At 50.8% G+C, this 14,020-nt stretch overlaps 1 protein-coding gene across 4 annotated transcripts in view; it reads right to left on the minus strand.

Moving 5' to 3' along the window:
• Positions 1-14,020, minus strand: part of ABCC1 (ATP binding cassette subfamily C member 1) — a 155,198-nt gene that overhangs the window by 85,128 nt on the left and 56,050 nt on the right. For all 4 annotated transcript variants that reach the window (XM_052652082.1, XM_052652080.1, XM_052652081.1 and 1 more), the window contains exons 4-5: positions 13,599-13,736; positions 12,312-12,437 (exon numbers count right to left, since the gene is read on the minus strand). In XM_052652082.1, coding sequence (XP_052508042.1) covers positions 12,312-12,437; positions 13,599-13,736 — 264 coding nt within the window. The remainder of the gene's footprint in view (positions 1-12,311; positions 12,438-13,598; positions 13,737-14,020) is intronic.

Raw genomic sequence — 14,020 nt, forward strand, 5'->3', positions numbered from 1 at the left:
AATAGTCAGAGAGAAACATTAATCAATCATGTGAACAAATTCAAAACCACAACTGTAACAAGGATTATATCCCAGAGGCAGGTTAGTATGACCAGTGAGATCACTGGGACCTCATGGGCTGATCCAGTTGGTGGAGGTCAGGGAAGGCATTCAAGCTGGGGTCTGGAAAGTGAGGAGAGGATCACTAAGTGAAGAGAGAGACGGGAGGTGGTCCCAGCAGAGCGACTGATGTGTGCAGAGGCCCCGAGGCAGAGGGGAGCGCAGTGGGCTCCAGCCAACAAGAGGGGGCCTGAGCAGTCTACACTGGAAGCTGTGCTCAGGCTACAATGGAGGCCACGTATGGGATTTTGGTCTCCATCCCAAGGGCAACAGGAAGTCATCAACAGATTCTAAGCAGGCTTTCAAAGAACCTCTTTCCCAGAGCCACAGAGATGAGCTCCAGTTCAGGGCCACGCAGCCAAGGCCATCAGACAGAGCCTTTGGGACTGCACACGAGGGCTGATACATTCAAGTCTAAATCTGGGGATGCGAGCATTGGCGAAGGTAGGGTCACCAGACTAACAACAAGATCACTAGCCGAGGACGTCACTCTCCATCCCAGAATTTTGCAGAGATAAGATGCTGGGGAGGGATGTCCCTGGAGGTCCAGTGGTTAAAAGTTTGCCTTTCAATGTGTGGGTCCCATCCCTCTAGGGGAGCAAAGATGCCACATGCTTAGTGGCCCAAAATATCAAAACATAAAACAGAAATGATATTGTAACAAATTCAATAAAGATATTTTAAAACTCCTAAAAAGAAAGAAAGAAACTGAGAGACGGATGAGGAAACACATTCTACCCAAGCGGTTGTCCACCCCGGCCAGGGGCACTCAGAAAACACACTGTATCTGCCCCGCTCCCCAGAGATTCACATTTAGCTGGTCTGGGGTGGGTCCAGGTACTTGAATTATTGTTTTTGTTTTCAGCTCCCAGTCTCCTTGGCCAAGTGGCTGGGCAGGAAATGTACAAGATAAGCCCAGAATATCTTGTCACACCCAACAAGACAAAGGTAGGTAAAAGACCTCAGATGCAACCAGAAGTGGCTCTCACGAGCCCAGAAAGGGACAATTTGAGCTGCAATACAGACAGTAAGGCAAAAGGACTGAGACACATCACATTTTAAATACACAAGTCCACCTTGATACTGGAAGAAAAGGAAAACCTCTTGGTGTCAGTGATGATGGTACTAGAGAACCAAGTCACTGTTTTGAAAACAGACGGAAAGAAACAAGCATTTGTCTATGACAACACGGGGTGACCAAAGAGATGAGGGGACGTGTCTTTGCATAAAATGGTTCAGCTATCAGGTGGAGAAGGAACAATACCACTTAAGGGGCTGCACCACTCTGCAACCACAGTGCATTTCTGGAATACTTGGTGATATTAAGAAATCAGTAAGTTGTTAGGCCATATAATGGTACCATTGTTGTATAACTTAAAATCCTCATCTCTCAGATATTATTGTGGAAAGCTGGAGAAGGGTATACAAGAACAACACCATTTTTGTAACTTTTTGTGGGTCAAATTATTTCAAAATAAAATGTTTAAAAAAATTTTTAATTCCTTATCTGTTGCAGATACCTAATGAAATGTTTACATGTGATGCAGGGTAAATACTCCATGGCAGGCAAAAATTTTAAATAAATAAATAAAATACTCCATGGCACTCATTATACTATGCTGTCCACTGCTGTACACAGCTGAAAGTTTCTATCATGAAAATCTTCCCCAATGAGTCAAATATGAAGCCTGAGCCGAGAACCACCGGGCTTCACTAGTCCTACCTGTCCCAGAATCACCTGGGGAGCGTCATAAGCACAGGTGCCCTGAATAACTAAATCACCCTCTCTGGGGGCAGGACCCTGGCCATCAGGGTAGCTTTCATCAGATGCAGCTGGCCCACAGACCTACATTCCGAACCAACCAAAAGCCACATGGTCCTGAGTTTGAATCCCCCAACCCTGCACTTTCTACCTGCATGGCCCTGGGCAAGTCTTTTCACCCCAGAGTCTCAGTTTTCACACCTGGGAAATGGGAGTCAGGTGAGACACACTGCTCAGCCTCCCCCAGCAGACTCCCAGGAGGAACGAGGTCCTTGGGACAGCGTGGAAGCTGCAATTTTTCCAACCCGAGGCCGCAGCATTATTCCCGGAGGAGGTGGTGGTATTTGTTTTGCAGGCTTTTTTTTCGCCCCCCCCAGGAAGTGGGCAGGTTATCAAAGAGTCACAAATGCACTTCAAATATCGCCTAGTTCCTGCCCCTGTAAAATGCTGGCAGAGAGAGGAGACGCTTGGGACAGTGACTCATTTATTTCTTAGGCAAATACTGAGGGCGGACCTGCTTATATGCCAGATGGCTAAATATCATTATATCCAAGACCAGCCTGTGAGGTCCTCGCTCTGTACCGCCTCCAGGACAGTAAGCAAACCAAGATGCAAATAAATACACAAAGATAAATGGTCAGAGCTATGTGGAGAACAACAACGAAACAAGGGGCCTGGGTGGGGAGGGAGAGGGCGGGTACCAGGGTAGGAGGCGCCCAGAGGTGAAGCAACATGGAGTAAGGTGATTGGAAGGAGGTTTGAATCCCAGCCCTGCCACTTACTGACTGAGGGGCCTGGGCCATGTTACTTGGTGATGGTGAGATTAAATGAAATAAAGCCTGCGAAGTACTCAGGACAGTTCCTGGTGCAGAGCAAAAAGCTCAAGCGATGACATTAGCAGTATTAACATTAATACTAATGGTAACTCCAGTAACAAGTCCGTTTCCTGCAGACCCTGACATACCAAGCAGATGTTTCATGTCAAGATTGGCAAACTCAGGCCCACAGTCCAGCCGCTTACAAAATAGTTTTATTTGGACATGGTGATGCCCATTTATTTCCGTACTGTTCATATCTGCTTCTGAGCTACAGCTGAATTGAGTACTTGCGACAAAGACCGTGTAGTCTACAACTATCTAACATCTGCCTCTTTACAGAAAAAGTTGGCTAACCCCTGCTTACATCAGACTTCATGACATTAAAGATGGGGATTCTTAAGGAGAGGAACTGGAGCTCAAATGCAGCTTCTTTCAGTCTTGGCCATCAACACAGGGTCAGCCCTGCACAAAGATCCCCAGCCAAGGGGGCAAGTGGGGGCTGAAGTTCAGCCGGTGCCTGGACCTGGGGGCCACGGGGGCATGAGGGAGGGGGGACTGCATTAGCAGGAAGGACGCAGGGCCTTTCTCAAATTCACCCACCCAGGGGGGCCAGACACCTTTTCCTAATTAAAAAAAATTTTTTTTTCTTTTTGGCTGCACCACACGGCACGTAGGATCTTAGTTTCTCAACCAGAGATGGAACCCACGCTCTCTGCAGTGGGAGCACAGAGTCGTAAGTACTGAGCTGCCAGGGAGCTCCCCAGGTGCCTTTCTCTAACCTGCATAGAGACCCCAGCGCAAACTGTCAGCGTGTCAGACTTATACGCCCAGGGGCCTCATAAATCCTGCCATTCCTTTGAAATCAGGCAAGCCTGGATGTGGATCAGGAATGAAACAGCCCAGGATGGAATGTTGCATCTCCAAGCCTTCCCTCTAAGTTCCTGCCTCCTTTCCCCCAAGTCCTTAGGAGGAAAGCTGTAGCATCTTATTTGGCGAGCTTCTTTTTCTGCCCTCATTCTAAAGAAGCGATGCCCTTTCTTCTTGCTCTTTTTAGTTCCAGGGCCTGGTTGGAACTAACTAGGCTTGAGTGAGTCTGGGCAAAGCCTCTTTCCACTGCATGCATAAGTCCAACTTGTAAGCTGTTGTTACCATTCAGTCGCTAAGTCAAGTCCAACTCTTTGCATCCCCATGAACTGCTGCACGCCAGGTTTCCTGGTCCTTCACCCTCTCTCAGAGTTTGCTCAGATTCATGTTTATTGAGTCCATGATGCCATACAACCATCTCATCCTCTGTCACCCCCTTCTCCTTTTGCCCTCAATTTTTCCCAGTATCAGGGTCTTTTCCAATGAGTCGGTTCTTCACAGCAGGTGGCCAAAGTACTGCAGCTTCAGCTTCAGCATCAGTCCTTCCCATGAATATTCAGGACTGATTTCCTTTAGGATAGAGTGGTTTAATCTCCTCGCTATCCAAGGGACTCTCAATAGTCTTCTCCAGCACCACATTTAAAAGGCATCAATTTTCTAGCGCTCAGCCTTCTTTATGGTCCAACTATCACATCCATACATGACTACTGGAAAAACCACAGCTTTGACTGTACAGATCTTATTGCAATATTCAGGCTCAAATTGAAGAAAGTACAGAAATCCACTAGGCCATTCAGATATCACCTAAATCAAATTCCTTATGATTATATAGTGGAGCTGACGAATAGATTCAAGGGACTAGACCTGGTAGACACAGTGCATGAAGAACTGTGAACAGAGGTTGGTGATACTGTACAGGAGGTGGTGACCAAAACCATCCCCAAGAAAAAGAAACACAAGAAGGCAAAGTGGCTGTCTGAGGAGCCCTTACGAATAGCTGAGAAAAGGAGAGAAGTGAAAGGCAAAGGAGAAATGGGAAGATATACCCAACTGAATGCAGAGTTTCAGAGAACAGCAAGGAGACTTGTAAGTAGCCAGTGAATCACTAAGTGGAGTTCTTCCATGATGTCTTTTGTTAACATGGGTTTCACTTTTTCCAAGGATAACCCCTTACTGCCACACTGTTGATTTAAACAATGACAAAAAAAAATGTGTATTAATTTAAAATTAAACCCAGCCCAGACTGTTCTGGTCTGTCCCAATTTGGGGGGTGAGGAGGGTATTAAAATAAGGTTTAAGAAAAAAAAAAAAAAATGAAGCAACCTAGACTTATAATGCGGAGAAGGCAATGGCACCCCACTCCAGTACTCTTGCCTGGAAAATCCCATGGACGGAAGAGCCTGGTAGGCTGCAGTCCATGAGGTCGCTAAGAGTCAGACACGACTGAGCGACTTCACTTTCACTTTTTATTTTCATGCATTGGAGAAGGAAATGGCAACCCACTCCAGTGTTCTTGCCTGGAGAATCCCAGGGACAGAGGAGCCTGGTAGGAGGCCGTCTGCGGGGTCGCACAGAGTCAGACACGACTGAAGCGACTTAGCAGCAGCAGCAGACTTATAACGATAGTTTTGTAAACATATAGTAACAGTGAATCACTATGATGTGTATCTAGAACTGACAGTGTTGTGGGTCAATTATACTTCCGGTTTAAAAAAGGACACGTAGACATAGGACTCCAGTCAGTTCTGCAAGTGAAAAATATTTACAATTGCTATAATGCTGGAAACACTAGTTACTGATATAATTTAACATATGATAAAATTGGGAGGAGAGGATGAGGAAGGAGAGGTGGAAGCATTCAGTCTTGGTCTCAACATTTATAAGTTTAGTGTTAGTCACTCAGTCGTGTTTGATTCTTTGCAACCCCACAGACTGTAGCCCGCCAGGCTCCTCTGTCCATGGGATTCTCCAGGCAAGAATACTGGAGTGGGTTGCCATTTCCTCCTCCAGGGGATCTTCCCAACCCAGGATTGAACCTGGGTCTCCTGCATTGCAAGCAGATTCTTTACCATCTGAGCCACCAGGAAAGCTTCTTTTGCGGGGAATCCCCTGGAGGTCCAATATGATTTCACTGAGGGCCTGGGTTCAACCTCTGGTTGGGGAACTAAGATTCTGTAAGCCATGCAAGGATCCTGGTTGGTGCAGATCAGCCCAAAAAAACCCCTGCTTTTTTCTTTTCCTTTTATTCTATCTGTATTAGACAACAGATGGTAACTAAACCTACTATAATAATCATTTCACAATATACGTATATGAAACCATCAATGTTGCACACCTTAAGCTAAATCAGGGATGTAAGTCAAATATTCCTCAATAAAACTGGGGGTGGGGGAAGGGAGAAGGCTGCATAAGTGGAGATGAATTCAACCCCTTTATACCCAACTGTGCCCAGATGGAGTCCTACCTGAGACCACAAGGCGTGACGGCCCAGGGGCAGAGATTCCTGCTCACTCTGGCTAGTACAAATCCTACCCTGGGAGAGCCAACCCCACCTTCCCCCCAGCCCAGATTCAGTTGAGTCTGGGTCAGCAACATAAGCATTGCAGTTTCTAAGCTGCAGCATCCAGGAGTCTCCCGTAATTCCTCTCCCCAGCCCTGCTCCCTCCCCCTGGATCCAGACATAGACTTTCAGATCACACTGGGCAGACACCGAGTCCCATCACCAGACAAGAAATTACGTAATTTGGGAGCCGGTTTCTGGAAGTCCCTATCTGACACGAGTGAGAGGCCTTACGTGATAACATAATCAGAGGTCTGAAGTAATCAAGAACTGATCATTAAAGAAGAAAAAAAAAAAAAAAAAGGAGGGCTGCTGGCCAAGGATCCAAGCAGCACTTCATTCAGCTGAAACAAAGCAAAGCTTTTCTGGTCTAATCCACAAAGTGGAGAAGGCAAGGATGTTGGCTCGGGGCTTCTGGGCCTCTGAGACTGAAACGGAGGAACTCCTGTCCCAGGAGGAAGGAAGCTTATTAATGACCAATCCCCCGTTCAGTGAAAACGAGATTAACTCAGGCCCCAGCTGAAGGTGGATGAAGAGGAAGGAATAAGCTGTTCATACAGAGGGAGCTGTTCTTTGGCATCTTTACCTGGCACGGGAGGTTTAAACTAATTTGGTACAACAGCCCCAGACGCTGGCTCTGGGAACTGGTCCCCCATGACCTCGCAGGGGCCGCTCGAAGGACCCTGTCTGGGGCCCTCAGCCCTCAGCTATTTCCATCAGAAACTCTCTGGGTGCCCCCCCCCCCGCCGCCCTTTCTGGTTTTGATTCTGCTTTTTAGTTCAGTTTTCTGCCGAGGACTCCAACTCGGCATGCCTAAATGCCCAGCAGTAAGAGATGCATGGCAGCAGTGTGGCTCGGACCAGAGGTTCTCAGACCCCACCTCATCACCAGCATCTGCGGGCCTGGGGGTTTGTCAGAAACAGAAAGCCTTGGGCTCCACCCAGACCGACTGACTCAGAAGCTCTGGGGGCAGGGGGGACCCAGCAATGATCTGAGTTGTAACAAGCCCTCCAGGTGATCCTGATGCCTGCTCAGGTGTGAAGGGCTCACCCCCCGATCCAGCCCTGTGAACTTAGGTGACACTACACCACCCTGAACCTCAGCGTTCCCATCTGTAAAATGGGGGGAGACTCATAGTTCCACCTCAATGCTGGGTTGCAGTGAGGATTAAATAAGTTAATTTTATTAACCCAAGGCTGCTATTATTATTATTGATTAGAACCACCCAAATGTCTGACAGTAAGAAATCCGGTGATACAGTGTGTAACACTGGTGTTCTTGGTTCGTTCTGCTGCTTCTCAGCTACGCAAATCTCCTCCAGGCTCAGGACCACGGTTTCTTCTACCATGGCACACACACACCACGTGTGCTTTCCCCAGGAACTTGTCCGTCTTCCTTCCGTGGCTTTTGAACAGGGTCACTCTTCGGGCCAGCGTTCCTCTCAATCTGCCTGGGCTCCGGTAATGGTTTCCTAGGTGCCACCAGCCTCCTGCACCCTCCTTTCAGCCAGAGGGATCGTCCAAAAGAAGAGGGATCTTCCAACCTGAGTGTGTCACTCGCCTCCAGCTGAGAAACTTTCCCTCGGATTATAATTCCAAGTCCATATGGTGACACTCAATTCTACCCTTGATCTTTCATGCTCAGCTCCCTGGCTCCCCTAACTTGGCCAAGCACAAGGCCATGCAGTTCCCAAACACCCACAGATTCCATCACACCGCTGGGCCTGTGGACATGCTGCTTCCACCAGCAGGAGAACCTTCCCATCCATCCTCCAGCCTTCAACCTACTGGCCAGAGGCATCCCCTCGTCTGGATGCCGGCTCTGGGGCCCCGGGCTGACTTCAGGACCACTGGCTCCTTGCTCCTCCACAGCCCCCAGCACTTCCCTGCCTGGGAACCCTCTGTCCATCCCACAGAGCTGGCTTATTGGGCCTTTGCCTCCTCCTCCATCTCTCCTTTGGGGTGGTCGAGGTCTGTTCATTTCTAGGTACTCAGAGCCCAGCAGAGCCCCTGGCACAATGAAGTACTACACGGTAGAGAAAGGAATTACAAGTGGAGTTTTCCATGCTCTCATTAACAGTCTATGCCCAGCAGTGGCCTCTGGGCTGCAAAGGGTAGGGCTGGCATGAAGGAACAGGAGGGGACTTCCTGGGGCTCCAGGAGTTTGAGTTATCGTTTGTCAGAACTCATCAAATGGGTAACTTAAGATTCAGGAATGTCACTATGTAAATTTACTTGAAGGAAGAAAAAAAAAAACCAAAACCCCAGATAGAACCATAATGAGATGTTGAGTTCTGGCTAATGATTCACATGGTTAAGTGTGCGGATGAAGGATACTGATGTTATTTCAAGGTCAGTTTTAAATACCAAAAATCTTAGCCGGCTGGCTGGCTAGACAGATACGTGATAAAAACAAGTTTAGCAAAATGTTAACTTTTAGCAATCTAGCTGGCAGGTAGATGGCAAGTACTCACTGCGTCTTCCAACTTTTCTGCAGGTTTGAAACGCTCTGTGTAAAATATTCCATATTTATGAAACAGGACTAAAAATACCTCTTCCACCAAATGAGCTGAGTAATTTTTAAGAATGTGCTAACCTGGTGCTTTTCCACCGTGAACCAGCCAGGGATCTTGTGAAAATGAGACCCCGACTCAGCGGGACTCAGCAGGCCTGAGACTGCATTTCAAATGTGCATCTGGGGGTGCTGCTGATGCTGCCGGTCCGAGGACCCCCACTGTGAGAAGTGGCACCCCCCACTGTGAGAAGTGGCGGCGGCGGGGTGGGGTGGGGGAATGGAGGCGGTCCACAACCTGCCACATTTGCTCCTGATGCCCCCAACTGCTGATGGCAACCCTGACCCCACGCCCTAAGCGGTAGCCTCAGGGCCAGAAGATCAAAGGATCCGATGCTGGGGACAGGCAGGAGCCCCAGAAAGCCCCCAAGGCCTGGGCCCTAGGCCTGCACGTGGAGGGGAACAGCCCCGCCGGGAAGCAGGGCCAGGACACGGCTCTGAGTCACACATCGGGCACAGGGCCAGCTGGGGAGGACGGCGCTCGGTGACTCAGCAGGGAGAGCAGGACGGCACCGCCAGCCCCACCTGACCCTGGGCTTGGCTGACCACTCTCGCTGAGGACAGGCGACTTGTGACGGCTGCTCGGAGAACGGGACAGGGACCGGGGCTGGACCGGTACCACCTTCCCCGCTCCACCATGATGCCAGCCCAGAGAGTGACAAGGGGACAGCAGAGGTGTCACCTGACACGTCCTCCTCCCAGGTCACAGGCCTCGGCTCTGGGGTGGGGGTGGATCGGGGTAGGGGGTGGTGGGGGGCAGCTGGCATCAAACTGAGCCTCAACCCGTTTTCAAGGATGGGACACTAAGGTCCTGAAAGGAGGAGTGACTCGCTCAAAGTCCAATCCAAAAGTCACATAACTTGATCCTCAGTCTTCATCTCAATTGTGGTCGGCTGATCTGCCTAATAGGATGGTAAGCTTCCTTGGGGGCGAGAGGCAGACAGTATTTTTCAAAGACAGCCAGGCATCACCTGCCATCTCACATACTGGTCCTACAATGAGACCTGGCCACTCCCAGGTCTAGAGTTCACTCTCGGAATACACACTCTTACAGACCAGCTGCCAGGCTGTGAGGAAGCCCAGGCAGCTGGGAGGAGACCACGTGGGGCCTTCAGCCAGGGGCCAGCGCTAACCACCCAACCTGTGAGCCTGGAAGCCTTCCAGCTGCTATCCAACCACCACTGCAGAAGAGACCCTCGGTGAGAACCACACAGCTGAGCCCAGCCAATGCCCAGGCCTGTGAAACATCCTAACGAAGGGCTGTTGCGATCCTGTGCCACTAAATTCAGGGTGGGTGTGTTAGGCTAACAAATAGGCCCAGCAGGGCACTGACGACATCTTTTCACACACTGCTGTGTCCCAGAACCAAGCACCATATACCACCGGTACCTAAGAAATATCTACTCAAGGGATAAAGGGACGCAGGTGAAATTAAGCCCAGGGTCTGCCTGCCTCCAAAACGAGTCTCTCCTCCTGTTACCACACTGCCTCCACCATCAGACTGAGGCTCTAAGTCCCCAGGGTGGCAGGCCAGGCCCCACACCCTGGAACTGCAGGAAGTTCAATGGAAGGAGGAAGTCAGCTCTGTGAGTCACCCCAGAGCGCACACACCCAGGAGAGAAGGGAAGGGAATTTTATCTGGATCCCAGAGGGGACCAGAAAACAGTAATTCCCCATAAAGCATCAGCAACAGTCCATAGCGAGCCTGAAGAATTGGAAGATCCACAAGTGGGCCTGTCTGCCTCCCACGGGCTCAGTTTACCCCCCGAGCACCCCAGGGCCTGCAGCCCTTCAGGGGGCTGTGGCTTGTTCCTTGTGATCCCCAGCTCCACAGAAGAGCCTGATATCTACCCACACTCATGCACACCAACACCGATCAACAGCAGACGTAAGAGCCGGAGACATCTGAGCCCCTCCTCTGTGCCAGGGAGGGGCTGGATCCCCTGGTGCCCACGCATGGCTGCTGCCCTTGTGAACTTTATACGTACACAACACACACACACACAAACCCACAAAAACACACAAATGCCCACATTCACACACATCCACATGCATACATGTACATGTACACACATCATACATACATGAACACACACACACACACTTTGCTAATTTCTCCAATCCAGCTCCTCCTAGAGCAGGGAGATGGCAGAACAGGGCCTCTCCTAGAATGGGACATGCTCCCCAGTTTCTAAAGCTCACGCTGGAGCATCACTGCTTCCTCTGAGCTGATGCCCCCCCGCCAGGTCCTTTCATCACCCCATAAAAGCGGCCACAGCCTTTTGCTGAGGTCCAGGACAAACCCCACAGAACCACAGCCGAAAACTGCTCCTACTGCAATTTCACCCATTAGCAGCTGACTAACCGTGAACAAAGCATCAGATGATTGCTCCAAAGGCTCCCCATCCCTCTCGGAACAAAATCCAAACAGCTCACCAGGCCCGGAAGTGACTGTCCCACCTCTCGGAGGCCATCCCCAGCCTCCTCCTGCCTCTTGGCGGCTCCAGCTGCTCTGGCCTTTCCTGCTGTGATGGTGACATTCACAGCAGCCCTGCCCCAGGGCCTTCGCACTGGCCACCCTTCTGCCTGAAACCTCTCCCCCTGGGCACCTGCCTGCCTGGCTCCCTCGCTCCTTCAGGTCTCTGCTCCAGCGAGGTTTCCTGGGGGGATGGGGTGAGGTGGGCTTCCCTGATTGCTTTTATCAGAACCACACACAACCCCCAACCATCATCTCCCCCTCCTCTCTTTGCGTTTTTCTTCACAGCTTTAACCACCACCTAACTGGTAGGATATATATACTTGGGTCCTGGGTTACTGTTTGCGCCCCTGCCCATGAAAACATGAGCTCCAAGTGAGAAGAATTCTGCTTTATTCACTGCTACAGCCCTGTGCCCAGATCAGAGCCTGGCACTCAGCCTGGATGGAAGAAGGGAGTGCAGGGGAGGAGGAAGGAAAATAGGATGGAGGGACGTGGGGAGGAAGAAAGGAGAAGGACCAGGGTGATAAACAGCCACGTTCCCTTTCCTCCTACCAGCAGAAGAGCGGCCACCCCCACCCTGCCCACTGATACACTTCTGCACAAGCAGGATTTTCCTCAAACTGATGCAGGAGACCAAGGGTCTCAAACTCAAATCCTCCAGGGGTCAGGCACATACGCAGGTGAGAGGAGCAAGACTGCCTAACACACCAGGGAGCAGTGAGGACTGCGGCAGGAAACCAGGGCCACGTGCCCCAGCGCCGGCCAACCGCTCACATATGGAATAACGACACTGATACCGCCAGAACACTTTTCTAGAAAACCTGGACAGTTAAGAAGGCCTGTGGAATTTCCTGATATTTAAACGTTCATCCGTACTGTCTAAAACCACTACGCCCACCAAATGGGCTGGAAGACACGGCTGTTTACAACTATGAATGGGACAGCCTCCTTAAGTACCCTCCAGCCACGTGTGCGGCTCGGTTTTTCCATTGGTAAAGCGGGGAGGAAGACGTTACCTATGGCCAAGTGTTTGGGGAAGACAGGATGAGTTCCCAGATGGACGGTACTGGCTCATATCAATGTGAGCTATACTGTGTCTTCTGCACACACCCACATGCACACATGCGTGTCTCTGTGCTCATCTGCGGTCACACTTACGGGGTCGTTGATGGTTTCGGAGAACAGGGGCGAGCGGTCGGAGAAGCAGGACAACACGAGCTGGATCAGCACGAGGCTAAAGTAAATGTAGAAGGTGACGTCGCGAAAGACATCAGCTTGGGCATCCTGCACAGGAGGGGAAGGAGGAGAAGGAGAAAAGATCACTTTCGAGAAGCAGCTGCAGGGGCCGGGTTATCTTCCGGGTTATCTCCCCTTCAAGATAACAGAAGACAGGTGTTTACATCATGGTGTGGTCCACCCTGCCTGGTCAGGGCAGCTGACATGGGGAGGAGGCCCAGGCTTGGGAGTGGATCAGACCTACCTTCAAGGCCTGGCTCAGCTCACACTGGCCATGGCCATGGGGCTTGATCAGCTTACTTAACCTCTCTGTGCCTCAGTTTCCCCACCTACAAACAGATCAGGGGTTCTCCACAGGACGGGCGACTTTGCCTTCCAGTGAACATCTGGCAGTTTCTGGAGACATTTCTGTTCGAGGGTGGGAGGGCTACTGGCATGGCCCCTAAACATCCTGCAAAGCACAAGACAGCCCTCCCCCAAAACAAAAGGAAGACTCGGGCCCCAAACACCAATCCCGGCTGAGGCTGAGACACCCTGCCAGGGTGACTGTGAGATGGCAGTTAAGATCATTCACAAAAAAGACTCAGTCCTCGGCCTAACACTCTGAAAACACGAACTCAACAAATGGCAGCCGCCGTCACTATTAAAGACCGCCTGAAATGTACACCACAGGTGCTCAATAAACGTTTGGTCACTCCTGCTCACTTTGCCTAATGCCAGCTTCCGATTAGCCTGAAGGTGGCAGGGAACAGCGGGACAGTCTGAAATGACCCGCTCTTCACAACTCCTAGGAGCAGCAACAAGGGCCACTTCCCAGCTGGAGTGGCACCAACGCAATGTAGGAACCAGTCCAGGGCCCCCCAGGGGCAGTCACCCTGCAAACACCACTCCCCACGCGGCTGCATTCCAGACAAAACACATGGAGAGCCGGCCTGCTCGGCTGTCACCACTGACAGAGGCTCAAAGCATGGTGCGCATCTGCCTGCTGCTCCTGCCCCTGACAGAGACACAGACAAATGGGGCTTGGAGGAAAGAAGCTTCTAGAACAAAGGTTGCATCAGGGGGAGGGAAATTCCCAGGGGAGAAGCCAGACCCATGTGGTGGCCATTCTCTGGTTCCCAAGGAAATGCATGGTTTCCACACGAGTCAGAAGGAACAGGCATCTCCCGGGCGCTGCCAAAGGAAGACATGGAACGAGGTCACACTTACCTCTTTTAAGGCAGTCATGATTTTGGATCTCAGGATGGCAAGGGCACACAGTAGGGCTATAAGCCAGAAAGTGAGCATGATCCCTGAGGACTGGACTCCCCTCCTTCTCTCGATCTGAATTAAAAAGGTAGCAAGCAGCTGGAAGAGAGAAGCATGAAACAAGAGCTGTCAGGAGAAGGTCGGGTCCCCACGGCCTCCCCAGTCTGGGGCCTGGCAGATACAGGGCCCGGAGGAGGGCTGCCCCCGGGACAGTGGTAGCAGAATGGCCTGGCTTCAGTCCCAGCTCTGCTCTCACCTCGCTGGGTGACCTTGGGCATGTCACCAAACCTCTCTGAGCCTCTGCTGCCTCATCTGCAAAACGGAGGCGACAACAGTATTCATCTCAAAAGCCATGAGAATTTAATAAGATCCAGGATGGGATG

Source organism: Budorcas taxicolor, chromosome 2 (genome assembly GCF_023091745.1).
Source record: "Budorcas taxicolor isolate Tak-1 chromosome 2, Takin1.1, whole genome shotgun sequence".
Classification (NCBI taxonomy): domain Eukaryota; kingdom Metazoa; phylum Chordata; class Mammalia; order Artiodactyla; family Bovidae; genus Budorcas; species Budorcas taxicolor.